The 24,596-nt window shown below is 41.1% G+C and overlaps 1 protein-coding gene across 1 annotated transcript; it reads left to right on the forward strand.

Annotated features, from left to right (window-relative positions):
* The first annotated feature begins 214 nt into the window (after positions 1–214).
* On the forward strand, positions 215–18,301 carry LOC113573018 (von Willebrand factor A domain-containing protein 7-like). Its single transcript, XM_027003023.2, has 14 exons — positions 215–388; positions 1,016–1,288; positions 1,409–1,502; positions 1,600–1,725; positions 2,071–2,257; positions 2,441–2,613; positions 9,555–9,667; positions 10,105–10,221; positions 10,905–11,078; positions 11,550–11,679; positions 14,537–14,689; positions 14,812–14,904; positions 16,709–16,980; positions 17,469–18,301. The coding sequence occupies exons 1-14, from the start codon at positions 215–217 to the stop codon at positions 17,847–17,849; spliced, it is 2,460 nt and encodes an 819-aa protein (XP_026858824.2). The 3' UTR covers positions 17,850–18,301.
* Positions 18,302–24,596: the final 6,295 nt, after the last annotated feature.

Genomic DNA, 24,596 nt, shown 5'->3' on the forward strand with positions numbered 1-24,596 from the left:
CTGTCATTAGCAGGAAACTCTTCAGGATAACACATTATCAGATTATATATAGTGATAAATATCAATATTTATCAATATGGGGAAAATATTGTGATCATATTTTTCTCATATCACCCAGCCATATTGTTAATTATGAATTGAATATTTTATGGCACTTTGAACTGATTTCAAAAAATATTCTGTTACAGGTGGCATAATAATGTCCTCAAGACTCATGGTCACTCAACTCTTTCTGCTTTCCTTCATGACCCAAATGAGTGTCCATGCCTTTTCGGTCATTTCATTATCCTCTAATACCCATCAGAACATCACAATGGCAGCAATATTACAGAAATCAGCCGAGGTCTGCTCGACCGTTGCTTCGCAAAAGGGATTAAAGTTTGTTCAGGTGAGACAGCAGTGAAGAAAAACCTCAGATTGTACAGTACTCTAGCAGGGAACAGTACACAGACTTGACCTTGAAGTCTAAATCACATTAGAGTCTAAATCATGTTAGCATGCTTGAAAAACCACATTTTCATGTCGCTAAAGTCTGCATGCTTGAGTTACGGCAAGTGTTGCACTGAATGTTAGCACAACACATTCGAGAGTCTCATCATTCTACACACTGATCTAGCCACTGACATGGAGACTGAAGACCTCTGAGCTTAAGTGACATTTTCTGCACTGGTCGGATGGTTTTCTAGATAAGACCTCGCTGCTCATCAGCAATGTTTCTATGCTGGTTGTGACTTTGTATCCTAACTCACTTCCATGAGCATTACACAGACATAAACACTGTCATTACATTAACGCAGGCCTAATGGTCTGCATATGTGGTGATTAACAGGACTTATTTTTAATTTTGCTTTTACTAACAAAATACATTTAGCTATTAGTTTTTCAGTTTCCAAGAATCTTTCACAGGAAACAATAAAAATTATGTACAGTACAACAGTACAAATAAAAGAGAATAACATGATTAAAGAATGAGAGCATGTTTGTTTGAGTACTGACCTGTGATGTTTCTCTGCAGCCAAACCCCCTCACTGTAGTGTCTCTGACAGCAGCCTGCCTGTCCCCTGCCTCAGCTGTCTCACTAATGTCCGCCATCGTTACTATAAGCCTGAATAACGCACAGGTGGACCTAAGGCATGTCTTTGATCCCGAGTACCATTTTGATAATGAGAGGTTTGTGCAAGCACACAAACTCCTCAAAGACGGAGTATCTGCAGTGAAGACCTCACTCCTACAGAAGAACTACCACTTAGCAAGGCAACTACTGGGAAAAACACTGCACACACTACAGGTGACAGAGTCAACATGTCTACAGCAAGCCATGCAAAGACAGAGCAGCACTAGGGGAAAATACTATATTGTGTTTGGACTTATGTAAGTGACTGACATTGCTTTCTGTTGTTTTTTGAAGGATTTCTACAGTCACAGTAACTGGATAGAACTGGGAAACAGATCCCCATACCAAAGCCTTATTCAAGCAAACCTCCCTATAGACAACATTGCTGGTATCATTACTGTGTTCATCATGCATAATCAACTGTGTGTGTGTGTATTTATGTATATGACCAAATACAAACATTGTGCATCTCCTGGTTGGTTCAGATGTCAACACCCCAACTTGCAACAGCTGTGTTGACAACTGCACAGACAACATTCTGCAGACAATCCTCACCCAGAAGAAACTCACCTCAGGATATTTCGACCTGATCAGCTCCTACAAACCCTTTGGTACTGCTGTCTGCATACGGCATCTCTTCTTGTTCACGTTAAAAAGTAAAATAGGTATTAGATATTGCAGAAGAATTAGTGGTCAGGTATAAATACACTAATGAAGATTACAGGAATAAAGCAACCACAAATGACTGCTTATAAAAACATGTTCCCAAAACAATCTTTGTGTTGCCACAACAATGCTCAGACATCCTATATACCTATTATATATCCACAATGAATAGGGTAGTGAGCATATGTTTACGATGCATTTCGGTTGTTCTCTCTCATCATTTAAATGTGCACTAGAGTAGTTACCACTGCTAAATGTAAATGTTCTTCTACCTACATGGAAATCACTAGGAAAGTGCAGCCATGGAGGGAGAGCAGACCGCACAAGTTCCGTGGAGCCCAAAGGGGGCATCAACAAGGACAGCCTCAGCTCCCCACATGGCAGCCTCCACTTTGTGGCAGCAGACGTTGCTAAGGCAGCCACTAGGGACCTCCTGCAGGACATTAGAGAAGCAGCAGGGGACAGAGAATTTCTGAGGTATTTGACGAAACATTATGGGAACAAGATGGTTTATTGACATGATCACAGGATATTTGATCAGGAAAACAGGAAATTGTTTAAATGAAGCTTCAGGTGAAATGGATATAAGAAAGAACACCGGTTTAGATTTAAATCTGTTTACATGCTCATCCACGATCTGCTCATCTTTGTTTCTGCCAGACTGATGGGCATCCTTCAGTCATCCCCAGCCCTTTGTTTCGTGATTGACACCGCAGTGAGTATGGCAAATGTTATCACTGAAGTTACACGTGTCATTTCCTTCATCACTGACAGCAGACGAGGCACCATGAATGAACCTTCAGCCTACATCCTGGTCACATTCAATGACTCAGGTGAGGAAGGAAGGATGGAGTTGTGTTAGATTAGACGGTGTGGTTCTGAAATTGGAACAGATGGCTTTTTTTCTTGTTGGTGGTGGTGGTGATTTTTTGGTAAAATTCATTACTATTTAAGAATTCTTGTGAAAAGCTAGCATCATCCCAGCTAACAAAAATAAGTCCCGGCAATGTCCCGCAAACTTACACTGCGAATGTCCTCTGGGCAGCTTTTTATAGGATTTCCAGAATTTTAAAGAGAACACTCTTATAGGACATTGGAGGTGCAATCCTGAAACTTTGGAACTTTGCAGGATGTTTGTGTAACATATTTTAAATGTCTTTTTTTTTCACCCACCACATTAACCCCCCAACAACTTTTCCAGCTATTATTTTCAGCCCTTGGTATTTCTCCAGCTTCTTGTGTTCCTTTTTCCTGATGTTGCTATAGCTCGGGATGACTCAGAATGTTTTTTTTTTATTAATGCTTAAACGAACAATACATTTTAAATAACATCTGGAAAACTAGAGAGGGGGAAACTGGAGCTTGCAATGGTCAAAGAAAGTTTTATTTCTTCAATATTGATATAGATTTAAGAAATTTCTTATCTCGAGGCCGGCATATATTACCAATAGTAGATACGTAGATAGATAGATATGTAGGTACTAATTTTAAAAATAAGACAAAACTCTATTTTTTTAGCAAATTTTGTTTGGTGTATATAAAATATTTTTCAAGATCACAAATTTGAGACAAAATGTTCATCAGAGTTAAATTCAAGATCTTCAAAAATAAACAAAATATACTGAACTGTGATGGCACAGTGGGAGGGAGAGGCAAGGTTGGAAATAATAGTTTTTTCATAATTCAATAGGTTGCGAAGCAGCGATCAAAAGGAAAACTAAGCAGACAATGAAGTCAGCATTGTAGTCGTTTGGAGCGTGTAGCTCTACGATCTGCCAGTGTGCAACGCTGACTTCAGGTATCTGTGGTCTTAAATATCGAAAACAGAAATAAGGCTCAGGTGAGTCGAGTTAATAGGCAGGCGACTGTGAGCATGGCAGGTGTGTGATGCGATCCGGAGCAGGAGTGGGCGCTTCTTTCCTGCTTCATGACTGGCCTACCATGACATGAACTTTTAAGGGAATTTCGTTCCCAAATTTTTTATCCAAGGTCAGAAAGAGATTGATCCAGAAAGAACATACAAAAGAACAATAAAAAATAGATGTTCTATAGTTTCATACTCATAACCAGAGAAGCAACATTTATCACTTATATTAAAATATTTGCACAAAACACTCTTTACAGGGTAGCACTTATGTAAAAGATACATCTCTCACCTTATTGTAAATGCTAAATTTGTATGGTAGCTTCCAGATTTTAAATCTGTGTGTAACCCAGAAAGAAATAATTAAATGAATTTGAAAAAAGAATTTTGCAGTACAAATAGAAAACTGGCAGTGAACCTGCATATAACCCGTTAAAGCTTCTTCAAAGAAAATTATTTTGTGTGTGTGTGTGTGTGTGTGTGTGTGAGTGTGTGTGTGTGTGTGTGTGTGTGTGTGTGTGTGAGAGTGTGTGTGTGTGTATGTGTGTGTGAGTGTGTGTGTGTGTGTGTGTGTGTGTGTGTGTGTGTGTGTGTGTGTGTCTACGAGTGTGTTTGAGTGTGTGTGTGTGTGTGTGTGTGAGTGTGTGTGGGAATGTGAAATCCAGCAGTCTCGGCAAGAAAATAGTCCCAAGAAAAAATTAAGTGCACCAAAAAAAGGGGGTTACCTGAAAAAGGCCTTACTTAAGTGCCGCAAAATCACAAAACACCAACCTTTCTCAATCCACCACCCAGGGCTCGGAAACCCAGTGCATGTCAGGCTCTTCTCAGCCCAGCTCAGCACCTATCACAATAAGAAACAAGGCATGCTCATGTGGTAAAATGAGGGTTTCCTTACTAGTGGGATCAATAATAGCTGACAATGCATTCAGCTAAACATTAGCTGAAGTTAATGACCAGCTCCTGCTGATTGTACTCTATCATGCACTCATACTAATTATCATGCTAATAAGTTACAATGAGCTGTCGTAAAATGGGTGGCAATAGCATTAGTGACACAGCCCTAATAAAATATGGCAGAACAGAGTTTTTAAAGTGACAGGCTCTTAGTATAAATACAAAGATCCCAGGTTAATTAAAAAAAAGGTATATTTAACTTAGGAAAGATACATGTGCTCTACCGGCCATTTGCAAGTAGCCAAAGAGGTTCTACAACAAGCTGCTGCTTAATACATTTGAGCTATGTTACAGCATTTCTTGTTCATAATGCCATCAGTAGAAATCACTTAATTATGTAGTGAGAAATTCATGATTACCTTTAAGCAACAAAAGAAAGCCAATCGGGAAGGATAGACATGCTTTCTCAAAGACCGATTTTAAACAAATCATTGCATATTTGTTACAAAAATCAGAGAATGTAAAAAGAGTCATCAGCATTCAGTAGCTGGTGCGCAAATAAAATATTACACTGCCTGACCAAAAAAAAGGTCACACACTATAATATTTCATTGGACTGCCTTTAGCTTTGATTATGGCATGCATTCGCTGTGGCATTGTTTGCGCAAGCTTCTGCAATGTTACAAAATTTGTTTCTGTCCAGAGTTGCATTCATTTTCTGTAAGATCTTGTATTGATGATGGGAGATTTGGACCACTGCGCAAAGTCTTCTCCAGCACATCCCAAAGACTTTGTGGTGGCCAATCCATGTGTGAAAATGATGTCTTATGCTCCCTGAACCACTCTTTCACAATTTGAGCCTGATGAATCCTGGCAATGTCATGTTGGAATATGCCTGTACCATGAGGGAAGAAAAAATCCATTGATGGAATAACCTGGTCATTCAGTATATTCAGGTAGTCAGCTGACCTTATTTTTTGGGCACATAACATTGCTGAACCTAGACCTGACCAACTGCAGCAACCCCAGGTCATAGCACTGCCCCCACAGGTTTGTACGGTAGGCACTAGGCATGATGGGTGCATCACTGCAACCGCCTCTCTTCCTACCCTGATGCGCCCATCATTCTGGAACTGGGTACATCTGGACTCATCAGACCACATGACCTTCTTCCATTGCTCCAGATTGCAATCTTTATGTTCCCTAGCAAATTGAAGCCATTTTTGCCAGTTAGCCTCACTAACAAGTGGTTTTCTTAAGGCTACACAGCTGTTTAGTCCCAATCCCTTGAGTTCCCTTCGCATTGTGCGTGTGGAAATGCTTTTACTTTCACTGTTAAACATATCCCTGAGTTGTACTGTTGTTTTTCTATGATTTGATTTCACCACACGTTTAAGTGATCGCCTATCACGATCATTCAAGATTTTTTTCTGACCACATTCCTTCCTTGAAGATGATGTTTCCCCACTGTCCTTCCACTTTTTAATAATGCGTTGCACAGTTCTTAACCCAATTTTAGTAGTTTCAGCAATCTCCTTAGATGTTTTCTCTGGCTTAATGCATGCCAATAATTTGACCCTTCTGAAACAGATTAACATCTTTTCCAGGACCACAGGATGCGTCTTTCGATATGGTTGTTTAACAAATGAGAAGCTACTCACTGCATCAGTTAGGGTTAAATAACTTGTTGCCAGCTGAAACACTCACCCATGCAGTAATTATCCAATGGGAGGCTCTTACCTATTTTCTTAGTTAAATCCAGGTGGTGACCTTTTTTTTTTGGCCAGGCAGTGTATTTTTTAAACCATGGAAGGAGAAAGTGATTTCCTTTTGTGAGTAATGTGTTTATTACTCCATAGTAGCAAATAATGTGGTGAGAAGTGATTTATAAATCAGCAGCCAATACCGGAAAGCTGAGTGTAGCTCCTTTAGTTTCAGTATCTCCACACTATGAGACCCTTGGATGTTTTGAATGGTAGAGATATTCTGTACAATATTTTGAATTCACTCTTTTCAAAAATACCTTCCCCTTCCTCATCAAACATAAAATCTCGTATTTCCGCATTTCCCAATTCTTCCCGCATACTTTTGTCGCACATGCCTTTCCCAGAATTTGTCAATTAGACAATAGTAGCTTCATTTCTTAGTAAGAGATCATTCAACTTCCAATAACAATCACCTCTGTGAGTCAGATGGACCATAACCAAAGTCTATAACTGCATTCTCTAAATATGTGGATATCAACCACATATCAGTTCTAGAACAATCACTAAGAGCTGTGTTATTCGAAGGGTACTGACATGAACCAGGTTTTTTTATTCACCAGTTGTCTACCAGGTCTAATGTAAGACCAAAGAAGTGTAAGAAGTTGGAACGGGGTGGTGATTTGGTAGACCATCTATCCTTAGCACTGTCCATAACCATGTTAATGTCTCCGCCTATGACCGGCCTTGCCTTTGCATATAGACAAAGGAGGTGTCCTATGTAGTCTTCAAATTGAATCTCTCACCCAGCAAAACATAAACAGAATAAGTATCACTCATGGCTTGTGACCTTCGCGGTGACCAAGCTTATGGGTGACATCTATAGCTATCCTTCCATTTGTACCTAAATCCAGTGCTGCCTTCAAGTTGAGCAGCAAATATTTTGACATCAACTCTGTGTTCAGGGAGACTATAGAGACATTGACACCACCTGCTTTTGTGATGATCCTTATCCCTCAGCCTACCTTTAGCTGCCCAAATGTCACGTTCTAAGATCTGTTATTTGGTCTTTAAAAAGGTATAAATCAAGTTATGAAATAATTCGTGGTTTCCGTACTCATTACAGGTCAGTGTTAATTTTCCATTCAAACCTGAGTAACATGAAGCATTATCAAGTTGAGATTTGTAGCATGGAGCAGTCACGAGTCGGGCACATACACTGAGAAGAGTGAGATTTATTGAGGGAAAATCCAGAATCAGAGTCCTTAGAGCGGTCCAGGGTCAGTGAGCCAACACGCAGAGTCCAGTCTGAGAATACATGTTAAACAAACCAAAGCACACGATGACAAAAAAAGGGAGCAGGCTATAACAATGATACAAGTGATGATAAGAACGCTTTAACACCCGCGAATAAGAAAACAGGCAGAGAAAACATGGGGCTTGGAATAACACACAGTGTCACGGGACGCAGGGGGGTTCGCCCATGTTTGTAGCCACACCCCCGTGAAACCACGCACCTGTACGGGGTTACGTGTTGATGTGTGTCTGTCTATTAAACCCTGTCAATGCGTGCCTCATCGTTGGTCATTGTTTGTTCGCTGATGTATGTAAAACGTGTAAGTGGTCATTTGTTAGATGTGATTGTAGCCTGTGTTTAGTTAAATGTATAAGTCATGTCTGTCGTTAATGCTGTGTGTGAGTGCCACTGTTCTACATGTTTTATGTCAATAAATGTTTCACTTCGAGGGAGTCTGTGCGTCCTGCTCCACAAGTTCATTGTGTTATGGATGCAGTGGTTAAAGTAGCTGATGTGTAAATGGATGGTTGCTGGCTCAAGCCCCATACCTGCCAAGCTGCCACTGTTTGGCCCCTGAGCAAGGCCCTTAATGCTCAAGTTGTAATTGTAAGTCACTTTGGCATAAAAGTATGAGGGAAATGTGCACCCAGCCCTGTCTGCAAGGTAGATATTGATTGTATTAGCACAACTCAAGTAACCACTGTAAGATTTAATATTTTCATTGTGAAGAGCTGCAAAAACATAACACTACAAGTTATGATATATTTTGTGGTTTCCGTACTCATCACAGATGCTGGGAATAAACCACACATCATCCACTACTGAGTGTCATTACTGACTCAAGACAGGCACAAGTGCTATGTATGCCCAGATGTTAAAATCTAATGTGTTGATGATTTTGGGTGATTATCCCAGCTTGTTGTCCTTGCTGAATTCCTCTGGAATTGCAAAGGAATTTCCACTTCTGGTTCCCTGTTGCTGGAATACGATGTTGCCCATATGTACTGAGAATCATCCTGATGATAAAATCCACGAATATGAGTTTCGTCCGCAGTTTAATAAGAAGGATTTGATCTCCTTTGTTTTAGGCCATATGACCGCCTTCACAAACTTGCTTGGAATTTGATTAATCAGACATGAATTTAGATTCCACCATTACTTGGGTTATTTATGAAATATGATTTTCAGCTGTCTGCTGTTAACTGGCTAAATGTTCATGTGGTGCTGAGGAAAGGACCAGAGATAATGGAGCCCCTTTTTGAGGACTAACCTTGTTGAAGGGAAAACTAGACAGAGACAGAAGTTCTGTTGATCAAGGTATTTAAAGCACCTGAATTCTGAATCTTTCTTCTGTTGACGCAAGCTTGCTCTATGTGTTGCTGCAAATGGTTCCTACAAATAAGCAATGTGATATTTTAAAAACAGGCTTTCCAAATGGCTGCAACTTTGCTGCTGTTAAGAAGCTTAACCATCTGCCATTACTGTGTATTTTTTTTTTAAATGGGGTCCTTTGTGATTTGATGCCACTCCAGAAACTCTCCCCTTAGAAAATCTATAGCCACACTCTCTACATGGCTCTGGGTTAGGTTAGATAAGGGAGTTTGGTCCTGGGACCTGGAACAGATGGGTTGCCTGCTCTTTCTCTTTCTCTTTGGTTCTCTCTCTCTCTCTCTCTCTCTCTCTCTCTCTCTCTCTCTCTCTCTCTCTCTCTCTCTCACACACACACACACACACACACACACACTATCTATTGCTATTGTAGTGTCCGTTGTTGGCCAGAGGAGGATGGGCCCTTCATTTGAGTCTTGGTTCCTCTCAAGGTTTCTTCTTCATACTCTAGGGAGTTTTTCCTTGCCACTGTCGCCCTTGGCTTGCTCACTGTTGGCTTGGACTCAGACATTTGTCAACCGTCTTTGTGACAACTGTTGAAAAAAATGCTATATAAATAAATTTGACTTTGCCTTTTTAAAAATATTCTGAAGAAATTTCATGACTTTTTGCATGATGCAATTACAGAGTTTGGACCACTGAATAAAACAACAGACCCTGATGTTTTCAAAGCAACAGTCAATGCCCTTTCAACCAGTGGAGGAGGATATGGCCCTGAAATGAGTCTTTCTGCACTTTGGGTACAACATTTAATTCATTATAACTGGAAAGAGATTTAATTTTACAGTTGGGTGAGACTGAAACTATAGTGTGCATAATCATTTTTAAAAAGAGGTAGCTACTGGAAATATATAGCTCTTTTGAATGATTAATTCAGTGGTACAGTGTAAAAACTTATGAAACGTATTTTTGTTAAATCTTTTTAGACAGTTTTATTTATAATAAATTGCAATGAAATTTGCAATTAAGAGAGTGGGCCTTTCCACAAGTCAGTTATGCTTTTGAAAGTCTAATACCTTATGATGGCCCTGAAGAGCAAGTCCAACATAAATCAAAGCTGTCTCACTGTCTTTCTGATGTTCGGTCTGTATGTGTCTATCTGATTGTCGGTCAGACTGTCTGGCTGTCTGATTGTTTGCTTATGTGTCTGTCTCTCTGATTGTCTCTGTGTCCCCAGCTCGCTCTAGCAGCTGCACCTGCAAGGTCTACGATCTTTCTTTTCACCAGTGCAGAAGCAAAAGATGTTGAGTTGAAAAGCACAGTTCTCGCATTGATTGAGACCATGAAGTTCCAAGTAAGTATTCTCTCATCATAACTCAAATTGCATCACACCACTCACTGAATAAATCAGTGGTATTCAAATTTGGACCTCAAATCCAAATCCGGTCCTGTATATTGGAATCAGTCAAAGTTGACTTAATGTTTAATGTAACTGGTTGGCCACTTTGTCATCACACCTGACTTCTAGATAAAGGGAGGGTTGAAGATGTGCATTATAGTTTACTGTCCATGCCATAACATTAAATATTCAAGCAGTGTGGGCCAACCTGTTTACAAGGTTCCACTACACTAAAAACTACGTAGGTCCACTAGGGATACAGGGTTGGTATCAAGTTAGTTAGCACTGATGTGCTCAGTGGAGCAGTTGCATGAAATGGTGCTGCCATAAATCAGGTCTAAATCTGTTTAACAATCTTTCTTTTGTCTCTAAAATCCTTTCATCATTAATCAAACACCACCAAAGGCCATCATACTGTGGCAAGCAATCGCAGAATGTGCAAGTGAGGGAAAAAAGATGAGCCAAATGGATGAGCATGAGTAGCAAAGAGACCCCATGATCCCAAACGGGCTGTTCATACTAATCCAGAACCTTTGGCCATTTGTTGATGTTTAAAGAGACCTAAAATATCCTTTATAGTTATAAAACTCTACATGTGCCAAAACGAATCCACCACACCTGCTTTCATCTATCGTCAGGTGAACTTTATACTGACCAGTGCTCTGAGCAACACTAGAAAGGGCCTCTCGAATCCAGTGAACCAGCTCTATGAGGACATAGCTCTGGCCTCTGGAGGAGAAGTCATCGAAGTCACCAAAGAGCTCCTTCCCAACGCCACCATCATTTTGTCCAACTCCTCCAACTCTGTTCTGGTAAGCATACTGCCATACAAAGTGTTTTATGAGAAGTTTAGTTTTTATTTTTACAAGCAGCTGTGCATTCAGGGGCCAACTAAAACTTTATTTAGAAGAAACAGTGCAGTACTGGTCATAGCTATGTGAGTTCTGGGTAAACAGTAAATGTATGGGTTTACTAAAGGATACTTTCTACTGTGCATCCAGTTCACTGCAACTGTAAAATATTTCAGGATTTTAAAGGAATCATCAAAAGTCCATTTTCTATTTTAGCTACATTATTTTTATTATGTCCTTTTAAGAGACAAAGCTTATGATAAATAGCAAAGAACACAACAAAATACACACAAACGGACTCTTAAAATCCTAAACTGTATTACAATCACACTAAACTGCATGCACAATAGAACTGAATTCTAAGTCTGTATTTTATGATGTGTCTTAATAAATTAGTGATTCATGAAGAGTTCCCCTGCTTTGTGTTCTCAGGTGACCATATTTCAGGTTGCGAGAAACCCTGGGATAGCAGAAAACTCCTTTTTGGTGGACTCCACTGTCCGAAACCTGACTTTTTACATAACGGCAAATTCAACAAATTTCACCATCATTTCTCCCTCTGGTGATTAGTTTATGCTTTGCTGCACCCTTTCCTAAAATTTCATGAATATGATAATAGTGCATTTTTACAACAGATGTTTTCACAAATCAGCTTTACAAAGATTTTGAGTTCAGGTTTTAAATGAATAAGCCAAAAGAAACAGTGGCAAGGATAAAGGCCTAGAGTTTTGAGAAAGAAACCTTGACAAGAACCAAGGCTCAAAAGGAAAATCCATGCCCTGGTCAATACTGGATGGCCAACTAACAACAACAACAACAACAACAAAGTCTAGGAGAGCTGAAGGAGGTGGTGATGCGCTATTATCCTACGCAGTATTTAATCTCAAAGTGGAATGCAGAAGAACCAATTGGGAATAGGTGGAGGGTCAATAACACATGAGAAAAGCCTATCAGGAGCAGCTCGAGGGTCAGTGACACATGCTGGTGGCTCAGTGGTGATCATGGTGGTCTGGAAGGCAGACAAGCAGGAACTCTCCATCAGGCTTGCGCTTGAACAGTATCAGAACAGACAGAAGAGCAAAGAAAAACAAAAACACAGAAGAAAATATATGTTCAGCTTAGACTCTGGCAGACCTAGCTGTAGCAGCTTAGCTAGAAAGGAAGAGCCAGAAAGAAGCACAGCATAAGGGCTCCCTGAGACATCAATGCCCTCCGCTCTGCCCTCAACACAGGCATAAGAGCTCCCTGAGACATCAACGACCTCCGGTCTGCCAGTCCTAATCACCTGCCCTCACACATGAAAATGATTAAAATCTGATTTGAAAAGATTGGATTTGTATGTCTACACAGCCCTGAAAACATTTGATCAATGTTAGATAAGGCAAAAAATCAGATTTGAGTCTCTTTAGCCCAGTATGTGAACATAGCCTCTGTCTTTGCATCCAGCAGCCTTCTGATAGAAAAGGAATTATACACGTTGGCTACTGTTACTGACATACAGGAACAACCTGCTGGTTCAGTTACCCGCTGGTTCACCTGAGCTGTCTCTTCCCCCTCTAGACCAGTGTTCAGTAACTTTTTTTGGAATAAGAACACCTTTTAAATCTGAAAAAAATCAAAGATCAACCAACACAAATGCCAGACCTATGATACTTAAAATACAAAATCTGTGCATGTCCCCATAGCCTATAAAAATATAAAATGTTAGAAATATAATATTACTTACTTTATTAATGTACAACTGAGTTCAGGCTATCGTGGCAGGTGCGTTGTCGTCAGGGGCATAGTTTGAGACAGCCAGTCTAATGCAGTCAAACAGACGAGCATCTGTTAGTCAAGTGAGATACTTATCCTTGATGATTTTCTTCTGTGAAAATGCCATCTCACGAAGATATGTAGATCCAAAAAAAGGCCTTCACATCAAATGCACACGATGAAAAGAGAAGGACATCTCTCTCAGTTTACAAGTCATCAAAAGTCTTCGTTGCTTGAACTTTTTCCTCTTTCCATTTCTTCTCGCCTCGTCATTTCGTGGGACAATTAATTCCATATCCTGTTGGAAGTTTGCTGACAGATCCTCAGCTTCTAGAAAGGGGAATGAATGGAAGGGAATGAATGGTATGGCCTCTATTTTGTTAAGCTCTTCAAGCAACCTACTGAACTTCTCCACCAGTCTGTCTGCTCTGTTTTCAGGATGGAAAGAATCTTTGTGTGAGACGTTAAGTGTTTTGTCCACATTCTGGAAATGAGTTTGACTCCCGGAAGGTGTGAGGAAACCAGCGGGCACACATTATAGTGCCGTGCCTACGTTCCAGCTTTTATTGACACAAGTTTCTGAAACGGAAGACTTTTCTTAGCTGTGTACGTTTTGAAGGCATGCAGTGTATCTTCACCATTTGTTTGCTCATTCAATGGCAAAAGGATGAAAAAGTCTTCTTTAATCTTGGCATCATTAAACATCATGCAAAGGAACAGAAGTTGGGCTCTGTCAGTCATAATTACAGATTCATCAAATTGCAGTGAAAATAATTGACAATGAGAGAAATCTCTCAGTACCTGTTGGATGTCATCCTCTGCCAACGACTCCACTCTTCTTGCTACAGTTCCAGCTCCAAGTGACATATTAGCTATGACAGTTCAGATTTAATCTTTCATTTTAAGGTCTTTGAATAATGAGTCTACAGCGATCATCAATGCCTGTTAATAACTCTGTCCATGATTTGTTTTTATGCTTTTGATAACTAACAAGAAAAGAAGCATCTGTGTTGGCTTCTCCCTTTTCTGATTGTATGGTAAAAAAAAAAGAAGACTGCTGAGTGTTCAGCAAAGCCTTTAATCTTTTCACATTTTTTTGGTGCAAATTGAACTTTTCGGTGGAAGGTGTCCTTTAAACTTCAGATGCATTGTGGTGTGGTGGTACACCCAGTTATCTCTTTTTGGAAAAGCTATACACTGCTCACATATCAATGGTTTTGTCCTTAACAGTGGTGAATTAAAACTCATTCTCCCACTTCTAGTGAACATTGTAGGTGCTTCAGCGGTCGTTGCTTAGACATTGTTTTTCACTTAGTCAAGTTTGAGGAAAAAACACTAGCTAAGCTAACATGCCTAAATTACAGTTTTATATATCCCTGCTTAACTAGCTAACAAACCACTGCTGATGCGGAGTAACGTGGATATAGTAACTTAAACATGTTGAACTTAAACTAAAATACTCATGTCATTTATCATGATCGACTTGTCTAGTATTGGAGATATGACCTTTCAACTGTTTGGTGACCACTGCCGATGCTCAGACACGCTCCCACCACCACAACCAGTTCATTAAACATGACGAGCACAAAAGGTGAAAGCTATGGGCTGATGTAACATGTGCAACTCTGTAAATACTGTACAGCTGAGTTCTTTTCTGCCTACAGGACAGTCCCAGACAAGTCAGGAGGCCAACGGTCCACTGGGCCTGATTCTCACTGTCAGAAACCTCTACATAGTGCAACTCGAGAACTCCACCCAAGCAGGAATCTGGATGCTCATCATCAAATCATCTCAGTTCTACACTCTCAAAGTTACTGGTACAAATATAATATATATATTATATATAATTTATTTTCCTTGAGAACTGATCTTCTAATTTTATGGATGTACTGACAATTGAACTACATTATCTGGATTTTAAAGTATTTTCTGCTTTTAGGTCAAAGTGCAACAAACTTCCTGTTTGATTTCGTGACAGTGTTCCAGAACCCCCACCCAGGCTACACTGTGATTAACAGCAGACCACCTGCTGGTAAGTCCACACTCGTACCTGAATCATTTATAGTGTCCCAGAGGAACAAACAGTTTCTTTTTTCCTTATTAGTTCATGGCCTCTTATAGTAAATCATGTCAGGATATAGGAGTATTTCAGGATTCTTTACAGTGGCAGGATATAGGAGTAGTTCAGGAATTATCTAAGAAGGTTTTTACACTGACAGTTTAGTCTCCATTATAGTACAGATCAAATCAAAAACTCAGAATTGTAAACATAGCAAATACCCAAGACACAAAAGCATCCGACTCTGAGAGGTCTTATTTTTAATGTGAGCAGGCTACTAATGTGCTGGGCACTATTAAAAGAAACTGTGTGATTCAGGCAAATTGTGCAGATCATAGGGCTTTTCTCAGACCAGGTCTGGAAGGGAAACACAGGTCAGTACACAGGGCGGCAGGCAGGAAGAAGACTTGGTACACAACATCATTTGGTAATACTTCAGAAACAGGAAGGGGAAGAGAGGCGTATGAGAAGGGGAATATAACACGCGGAGGAGAACAAGCGAGGAGAAACGAGGAACAGGTGGGCATTAAAACTCAGGTGAGCTTGATCAATTGTGCAGATGCATTCCAGGGATGTAGATGTGGGCGAGGCAGTGTTAGTCTGAGAATTAGGGGTGTGTGGGATTCATGACAATAACGCAAAACTTTTTTAAACTTGGGAATGAGCCAAGGTAAAATATGTTAGTTCACCTGAAGGTCTGACTGCAGTTTCCAGAAGAGCAATTGTATGGTCTACACAGGTGAGGATTCAGTCCATATCACAAGCCTTGTTCAGTTCTGGAAGTAAAAGAGCTCACAGCTGCCTGACCAATGACAACATTAGTGGTGCACAATTCACAGATAAGGTATATTAGACTCCTCTTTATGAGGAAAGTTGTATGCAAATGTACTGCAGATTGGCAGAACTGCAGTGTGTAACCAGACAAGTGGCTTGGGAGTAACTTGTACTCAGATTTCGACTTGAGCAAACACACCACATGTAGAAACCGACTAAACGTTTGGCAGCATTTCTGACCTAATGGTCAGACTCTCATGGCAGTGATGTCCTGGATTCAGCCATTTTTCATGTTTCCGGTTATGGTAGCATAACAATATAAATACAGCTCACAGAAAGGCACTTATTTGGGTAAAGTAAATATTTGCTGTCAAAATAATTTTGCTATGCAAGTGATTTCTACTTTTATTGGTCATCCATTTTTTAATACATTTGCATTTTTCAAAATACAAGAAAAAATATCTGGGTTTGTCACGTATGTCAGAACAAGGCAGAGTCGAGTGCAAGTATTTGCAGTTTAATGATAAAGAGGGGTTATCCAAAGAGGTAGTTGCAACACAGGAAAGGGTAAAATCTAGATATCCAGCAACCAAATCCAAAAGGGCAAAGGTAGACGTAAATCCAATAAACAGGCAAAAGAGTTCATAACCATAAATAACTAGAGAGAGTATCCAAAATGACCTGAAATGTGTAGCTAGCAGACGAGACTTCGCAAACTGTGACAGGATCAGCTAGGCTTATATATACAAGTTAACTATAAAGAGGTGTGATCAGTAATCAGGTGACTTTGAACAAACTAGAGCTTTGTGTGAAGTGTAGTGCGAACGCTGGCTGGAAGTCGTGACGGTTGAACAAAGTTGACACTCAGTGATGAAACACTGTTGCTCTGAAAATTCCAAATATCCTTATTTCTCTCTCTCTTTGTCTCTCACACTCTCTCTCTCTGTCTGTCTTTATCTCTATCTCTCTCTCATTCTATCTCTCTCTCCCTCTCCACTGGTAGATGGAAACATCACCCTGCTGCTCTCCATGGTTGGCTCGGATTTGGAGAAGCCTCTAGTGGTTGCTCTGGTTGAGGCATCAGACTTCACAGTCCACACAGGCAGTCTGCAGGACACTGGCGATGGGGACTATTTGGTAACAGTGAGCACAGTGCCAAAGAGAGAATTTTACATCTTAGTCTTGGGACAGACCAACTCTTCATCAACTTCAGATAATATCCCATTCCAGAGGCAATCCTCCGGCCTTTACAGAACCTCCAACATTACCGTCACTGTGAGTCAATGCCCTGATTTATGAGGCCCAGATACATGCTTAAAGTGATCCTTGTAGATTATACCTCAGACTTCATAGTGACAATATATATGCACCTCCTCATTATCTGTGTTTCCCTTCTGTGTGCTCCAATGACACATAAAGAGCTGTGTTCTTTACTTTTCTGTGGGCTCTGATGACTGTTCTTTACTCTTCTGTGTGCTCTGATGACTGTTCTTTACTCTTCTGTGGGCTCTGATGACTGTTCTTTACTCTTCTGTGTGCTCTGATGACTGTTCTTTACTTTTCTGTGGGCTCTGATGACTGTTCTTTACTCTTCTGTGTGCTCTGATGACTGTTCTTTACTTTTCTGTGGGCTCTGATGACTGTTCTTTACTCTTCTGTGGGCTCTAATGACTGTTGTTTACTCTTCTGTGTGCTCTGATGTCTGTGCTTTACTCTTCTGTGGGCTCTAATGACTGTGTTCTTTACTCTTCTCTTTCCCTCAGGCTGTGGAAAATGGCACCTTGGCTCCTGGGGCATTGTACACACTTCCTTTCACTGTGGAAATGAGGAGCACTTGGCAGAACTATATCATCACTGCCAGGAACAGCCTCCAGTACAAAATGACCTTTCCCAGTTCCCTGACAGCAGGGGGCGACGGTATTGCCATCGGCACTGTGAACCTTACTGCCCCGAGCAACGCTACGTCTGGCACAGAGGTGATCCTCACCATCGAGGCAGCACTGCCGGGAGGAAATGACTCCAACTATGTTGTTCTGAGCCTTGCTGTATCCAGGGGAGTTGTGCCCTCTGCTAGTCTTGTTCTTAGTCTGTGGCTTAGTGGTGCAGCTCTGTTTGTCAGTCTCTTAATCAATAATCAGATATAGTACGAATACTGGGATCTTTGGTTTCATAAGAAGATTTTTGATTGAAAGTAATGGCACCTATGCTAAGCAACTCTGACACTCTCTGTTCCATTTTGGGGGTTTGGTTTTCTCTTTGTTTGTTTTTTTATAATTACTATAAGACACATGGAACAACAGTCCAGACGTCTGCTTTTGTTTCCGTGTTTGTCGACCAGGTGACTTGATTCAGAAAGCATTCTGTCACTGATTTTGAGAATGTAACAATTATGTCATATAATCAAGTCTTTGTCCATTTTTATCCTGTATGATCAAGTCTCAACAAATTTTTTACTACTATAAATTACCAATTATATAAGGCTTGCATTTTGTAGATAAGGCATGTTTTTTGTAGCCCTACTGGCATCTTTTGATATAGGCATTTACCATCAAATATCAAAGTGTTTTATGTTCTGCTGTAGAAGAATAAAGGTATGTAGCAGATGCAGCAGGCAATTGACCACCTTATATTTGTTGAGAATTCACAGTTAAAGTCGAGCAAACTTTGGGATTCCCTTCCTAGTGACATTGTTTGAACCATCTTTCTGGTCTGTCTTATTGCAAATATATTAATACAACATCGCGAAACATCGAAGTGTATATCAGGAGAACAGAAATCTGTCAGCTGTCGGAGTAAGTAAATTGTTTTTTATCACACTCGCTCATTGTAAGCACTAAATGTTACATTTGTAACGACACACAGCAACTCTTAAAAAAGCAATGACATGCTTGAGCTTGTTTCCCGAGGAAAGGAATTTCTCGATCATGCACAGAAAAGGTACTGTTATAAAGTTACTGTTATTATATTTAATGTATATAGTAGGATGATAATGACTTCAACATATCTGTACCACTTTGCGAGCCTACGCTCAGAAAAGTAACGTGTGGAACGGTGCAGTCGATCCACGGTTGAGATAGAGTTCTTCTGTGTGAAAGCGAACCAGCGATAATGAGCCCCTCCCTCAAACAAACCCAGATTCAGTCCTGGACGAGGACTCAAGTATTCTGGACAAATGTGAAAACGCCCCAAATATTAAATTGCATCTCAGTAACTAACAAACAATCATTTGTCAAGGACGTAACTATTTCTGCACACTAATAATGTCAAAAAAGACACGAATAAACTGAACCAACATATACACACCAATGAATATTTTAACTACACATTAAAACATTAAATTTAACTAAATATGTATACATATTGAAAAAAGTTGTGTTTTGTGATGCTGTGTAATTTTAGAGCCTCCTTGCAGTCTTTTGTGCTAGCTCAAGTATATATTGTAGTTACTACTCATTCTTTAATTCGCTTAATTCATATCTGCAAACATTTATTTCTGCTGCCCAGAATTTATCTCTAGTGATTGTCTGTATACATTAACATTAAGCTTTATGCAGGTTAATGTCCATTTCCTTGTACATTTGAAGCCATGAAAATGAGCTACAAACTAAAAAATTAAACGTTTATGGCAGATGGAGGTAGAGCTCTATAGATTGGGTGTGTGGGGTTGGGGGGGTGCCTTACCCCCACATCCCCAATAAACATTTGGAATTACGACACCATCATATTTCTGCGTGAGATGTGCATGAATAACAAGGTTTGGTTCTACAAAAGTTCCACTGGAGCTGTCAAAATAACGGGTGTTGTTAAAAAGTAGAAACCTAACAGGTTCCGTGTAATCCACAATCCAAATCCTACCACATTTCCCTGTAAAATGTTCCACATTTGGGCCTTTTTCACAACAATCAGGAAACACTGTGGAATTAATCCACACTGCCTTTATATCAGTCTCATTTCTACCAATTATACCTGGTGCCATGGACGGAAGGATGCTGTTATATTTATTTACGTAGTGGCCATATAATGTGTTGAAGCTTCCCTTTAGTGCGCACTATGCAATTGTCTTTGGTGAGAGTATGCGCAGTATACCCAACATATGACAACCGCATGTTATCTGACTTCTTAGGAGTAGTTAACATATTTTGTTCATGCAAAGTCATGAGCAGGGTTTGCATCAAGGAGACAACACTGTGTCTACAGCGTACATACCTTGAGACAGTGGTCTGATTGGTGTATTTAGGAGCAATCGTATGATTCAAGCCCTCTGCATCAGTGTGATTAGCATAGCAAGATATGTTATTACAGTCAATTTGTTAGAACAAATAAAAACAGTATAAAGTTCATACCCCGCTCCCCACACAGTCCAGCAATGTCCACAAGATTTCACATGGTTGACTCACAGTTTCTGATAAGCTTCTAATCCAATTGTAATTGGCCTGTAGGTGATCTCACAGGTGGTGTTTGTCAAGTGACACTTTGAGTCACTGGTCTGGAATGTCCACCAGGTTAGTTGCAGGAACTTGTTACTCTGTATGCTGCACTGGTCTCAATAAATCCGGAGCCCGGGAACAATGATTCAAATGTGTCCACACTTTAAGTCCCTCCACCTTTACAGCAGTGGGTGTTGCTAGTAACACTTTAAAAGGTCCTTCAGGTCTGTGTCATTGCCAACCTCTTTTGAAAGTCTTCACGTGCACTTAATCCCCTGGTAATATTTCTTTCAGTCCCTTTGAAATTTCTTGGTTCCGTCCTTCAGTTTCACCCTTTACTTGTGTGAAGATCCATTTAAGGATCTTTGTTAGGCACTTGACATATTCCCCCAGTTTACCTTGCAGTTGTTCTCAGTTAGGTCCTTTAGTTGGTCCCCTTAAATAAGTAACAGGCATGGGACGTCCCATGAGCATCTCATGTGGACTGAGATGGGTATTACGAGTAATTGTCATTCTCGTGCTCAGAAATACCGAATGTAGGCATAATTTATTGTATTCATTTGTTCTATGAGGTCTTTGACAATTTGGCAGGTATCTTCATCAAAAGATCCTCTCATTGGCCACTGGTTTTCTTTCTCTTTAGTCATCTTGTCCCATTTTTTCATAAGAGTCATTTAATTCTCTTTCTGTCCCTTCTGATAGGACCATATTAAGTGGTGTCATCTCCTTGTCTACTTGTTGCCTACTTGGCTTGGTCCCCATTGTGTATTACTATATCATACTGATAATCTGTTTTTAAAATGATCCGCTATTTCTTATCACTACTTTTAATGAAGTAATATACACTAATGTGTATAGTGAGCAAGTCTATCTGCCTATTACAGTGGAATGCGTGGGTGTGTGTGTGTATGTGTGTGTATGTCCTTGCAGGCGGTTGTGTGTGTGTGTTTGTGTGTGTGTGTGTGTGTGTGCTCTCACTCTCCCTTCCACTTGTGCTCTCTTTCTAATGGCTCCCTCACACTCCTCTGTGTATCAGCAAAAGGCCTACTACAACTCCCTGGTAAAACATTAAAAAACACAACTATACTTGCAATTCCTAACATTTACACTTGCTGCATACATTTAAATCACTCACTTATGCTCCTCACTTGCTGTGTGTCTCCATGGGCTCCATTCTGAATGAACCTCTAGTATGATCTTGTTAGTTCTGGGGCGAATATAAGCATGATGCATCATATGTATAATGACTTACAATCCGTGTTCTGTAACGGCTGGCCCGAGTGCCGCAGGGCGCAGAGCAGGACGCACAGACTTCCTCGGTTTGTGAAACATTTAATGACATTTAACGGTGGCACTCACACATAACAAACAGTGAACATGAACACACACAAACGACTTTACACAGCGTGAACATTAATACGGAATACATAAACACTGATGAGGGCTAACATACACTGAAACTAACCACTACATAAGCACGCTACATCAGCAATGACCAACAAGGAGGCACACACAGACGGGGGTTTAAATGGACAGGACCCCGAACCCCGTGCAGGTGCATGCCATCACGGTGGGCGTGGCTACATAAATAAGCGTGAACCCCCTGCATGCGGCAGGCCGTACCATGTGACCTGTGGGGGGAGCGTCCCATGACACGTTCATGTTCACTAATCACTTCATAAGCATTATGTGTGCCTGTCATAACAGCCTCTAGCTCTCGATCAGGTCTTAGTGTTTTATACAGTGGTTCTTTTTCCACAGCATATCGAAAATCCCTTTTTCTAATTTCATGCTGCCCCTCAAAAAAACATTCAAAAGCTTCCAATTCATTGATAATTTCTTTGTGTTACACTCCTTCGACCAGGTAACCACCAATCAGTTGCTTTTGCTCTCTCATGTATCCAATATTGAGCAATTTTCTCTGTAATCAGACATATGTCAATCAACAATTAATTTTCCACAAACCAACATTTATTCCAACCAGACCTGATATGCAACTGGAGCCATCTCTCTCTGAAGGCTTCTGGGATTGGACATAGCTTCCTCTTTCCAGTTTAACACAGCAGTTGTCTTTTTCACAGTTGCAGCCTTCTGCAAAGGTGTCTGCCTCCAATTCTGTGAGCTCAGTGAGTTAATTCTGTTCACCAATATGGAATTAGCCAGCCCTCTATAACAACAAACCTGTCTCTTGTCAATCATTACTCTCACGGTTTATTTAAACCCACAGGTCCCGGAAGGTAGCACTGCAAATTATAGGACTACGGAGCTACGAGTCTCCACTCTATGCATCACTATTCGGAAAACCAGTGTTTTTTCGTTGCTTTAATGGAAAGTAAAGAGCACTTTGGCTCAACCTCGTGTCCACCCCAGGACAGCGAACCACAGGTTGCCGTGTATGTACTCCTCGTTACAGTCCTCCTTTTGCCCTCCGCCCAAGGAGAGCCCCAGAGGCAGTCCACCTCCTGGGCTTTGGGCAGACCCTTCCAGTACTTTTGGCCTTTCCATGGAGGAGGAAGAATAGAGACTTTATCCTCGCTAGCCCGGGGACCTAGCCGGCTCCACCAACCGCCATCACCGCGGTCATCATGGAGCCCCACGAGTCAAATTTGCGGTCATTTTGGAGTGAGGAGGAGAACGCTCCCTGGAATTTCTTGGGGGGTCCTGGGGCTACCGAGCCAGGAGGAAGGAGAGCCGAGTGGCTTCACGGGGACCGTGGTGAAAGCGGTTTGGTGGTGCAGGCTAGGTCCCGGGCTGGCGAGGAAACAGCCCAGGTCCTTCCGCTTCCGTGGACACCCCAGGAGTACTGGATGGGTCTACCCATAGCCCAGGAGGTGGACTGCCTCTGGGGCACTACTAATGCAGCTGGCAAAGGGAGGACCATTAAGGGGAGTAACACGTTCGGAGCCAGAGCTGACGTGCCCCTCTGCGTGTCCAGTACTTTTTAAGCGGGCGCTGTGCCAAGACGCCTTTTTGTATGTGTCTACAGGTGCATCTGTTTGTTGTTTTGTGCACCCACGGTGTTTGTGGGTGCAATGTTATATGTGCAGGCTGGGTCCCTCCTTGGAGGTCGCCGACGCTGCAAGCCATGGCTGTACCTTCGGAGCAGTGGACCCGCCACGGACTGTACCGGCTTGCTCTGGGAGAGGCATGGACTCCGCCTTTCCCCCTCATATGGAGAGATCTCCCTTGTTGGCGGTTCCGAGCCTGCCTTGTGTTGGGTGGGCACCAGGCTTCGCCGTGCTGTGTCTGTGTGTGTGTAAACACGGTAGCCTGGGTTCGCTGTCCCAGAGTTGGACAGGTCGGGAGCCGCGCCCCTTGGGAGGGGGTACTGTCACGGAACACTCCCCTTGCCACTGGTCACGTGGTCCCGCCCGCCACGTGCAGTTGGAGTCACACTATCTTATTTATAACCACGCGCCTCCTTGATAGCACACACCTGCACCTGGTTTAGCGTTGTGTGTGTCTGTGTATATTTAAACCCCTGCTGGTGTGTGCGTCAGTGTTGGTCATTGATCATGTTGTTCACGCTTGTTAGATGTGTATTCATGTTCACCGTTTATGTTATGTGTGAGTGCCTGCGTTGTATGGTTTGTGTTAATAAACATCCGTCTCTGTCGAGAGAATTTGTGTGTCCTGCTCCGCACCCAGCGGCACTAGGGCCGCTACATATACTGTACCGCTATCATTTACTTTATATTATGTTTATTACTAAAACAACGTCAACATAGTTTGCGTACACGCATTTTATAATTAGATATTGACCACGTTTAAACAGTTCTGTCTGTGTATCCAGTCACTTCCTTGGTTAAATTAGTGACTTGCCCCTATATGACCATACCACAATAATCTTAATTATAACCCGAAAATAATTACGCAATACGTTATTGTTGGTAATCTATTAACTCGCGATGGCCACATGAAGACAAACAGTTTTTACGGTTTAACATTTATCTCAGCGCTATTTTAATCACGAGCGCTATTATTCTTCTCTTTATTCTCAACATTTAGACAAAAACAACTGGAGCAAACACATTTCACATTTTTATTTTCTCTGGAACTCCCTTTATTTCTCTATATTTCTATGTATTTCTCTTTACTCACTTTATCTTTATTCACTGCGCATTCTTCTTTACGTAATCTTCTCAGTATTTTCCGTTTATAGTAAAAATTTTTATGAAATCATTTTCATTTTCACCGGCTGGTTTTCTGTTACTCCTTTTGTTATTTTATATGTTTTAATCAGTCCGTTAATTTTCAGTCTGCACCCTTAAGCCCCTCTGAGATCCGAACTTTCTGGACGAGGTCTGAATTCCACCTATGCAGAACATTTTAACAGGTATTCTGCTTACGTTGGACAGTGCACGCGTGTGGATTCAGACGCTGGTCACGGAACAATGCAGCTTTGGGTGGTCTGTCAGATGGAGCTTTGTCCTGCCGTTAGCGTGGGTCAGCTGACAATTAATC

The sequence above is a fragment of the Electrophorus electricus genome, chromosome 10 (assembly GCF_013358815.1).
Source record: "Electrophorus electricus isolate fEleEle1 chromosome 10, fEleEle1.pri, whole genome shotgun sequence".
In the NCBI taxonomy this organism is placed as follows: domain Eukaryota; kingdom Metazoa; phylum Chordata; class Actinopteri; order Gymnotiformes; family Gymnotidae; genus Electrophorus; species Electrophorus electricus.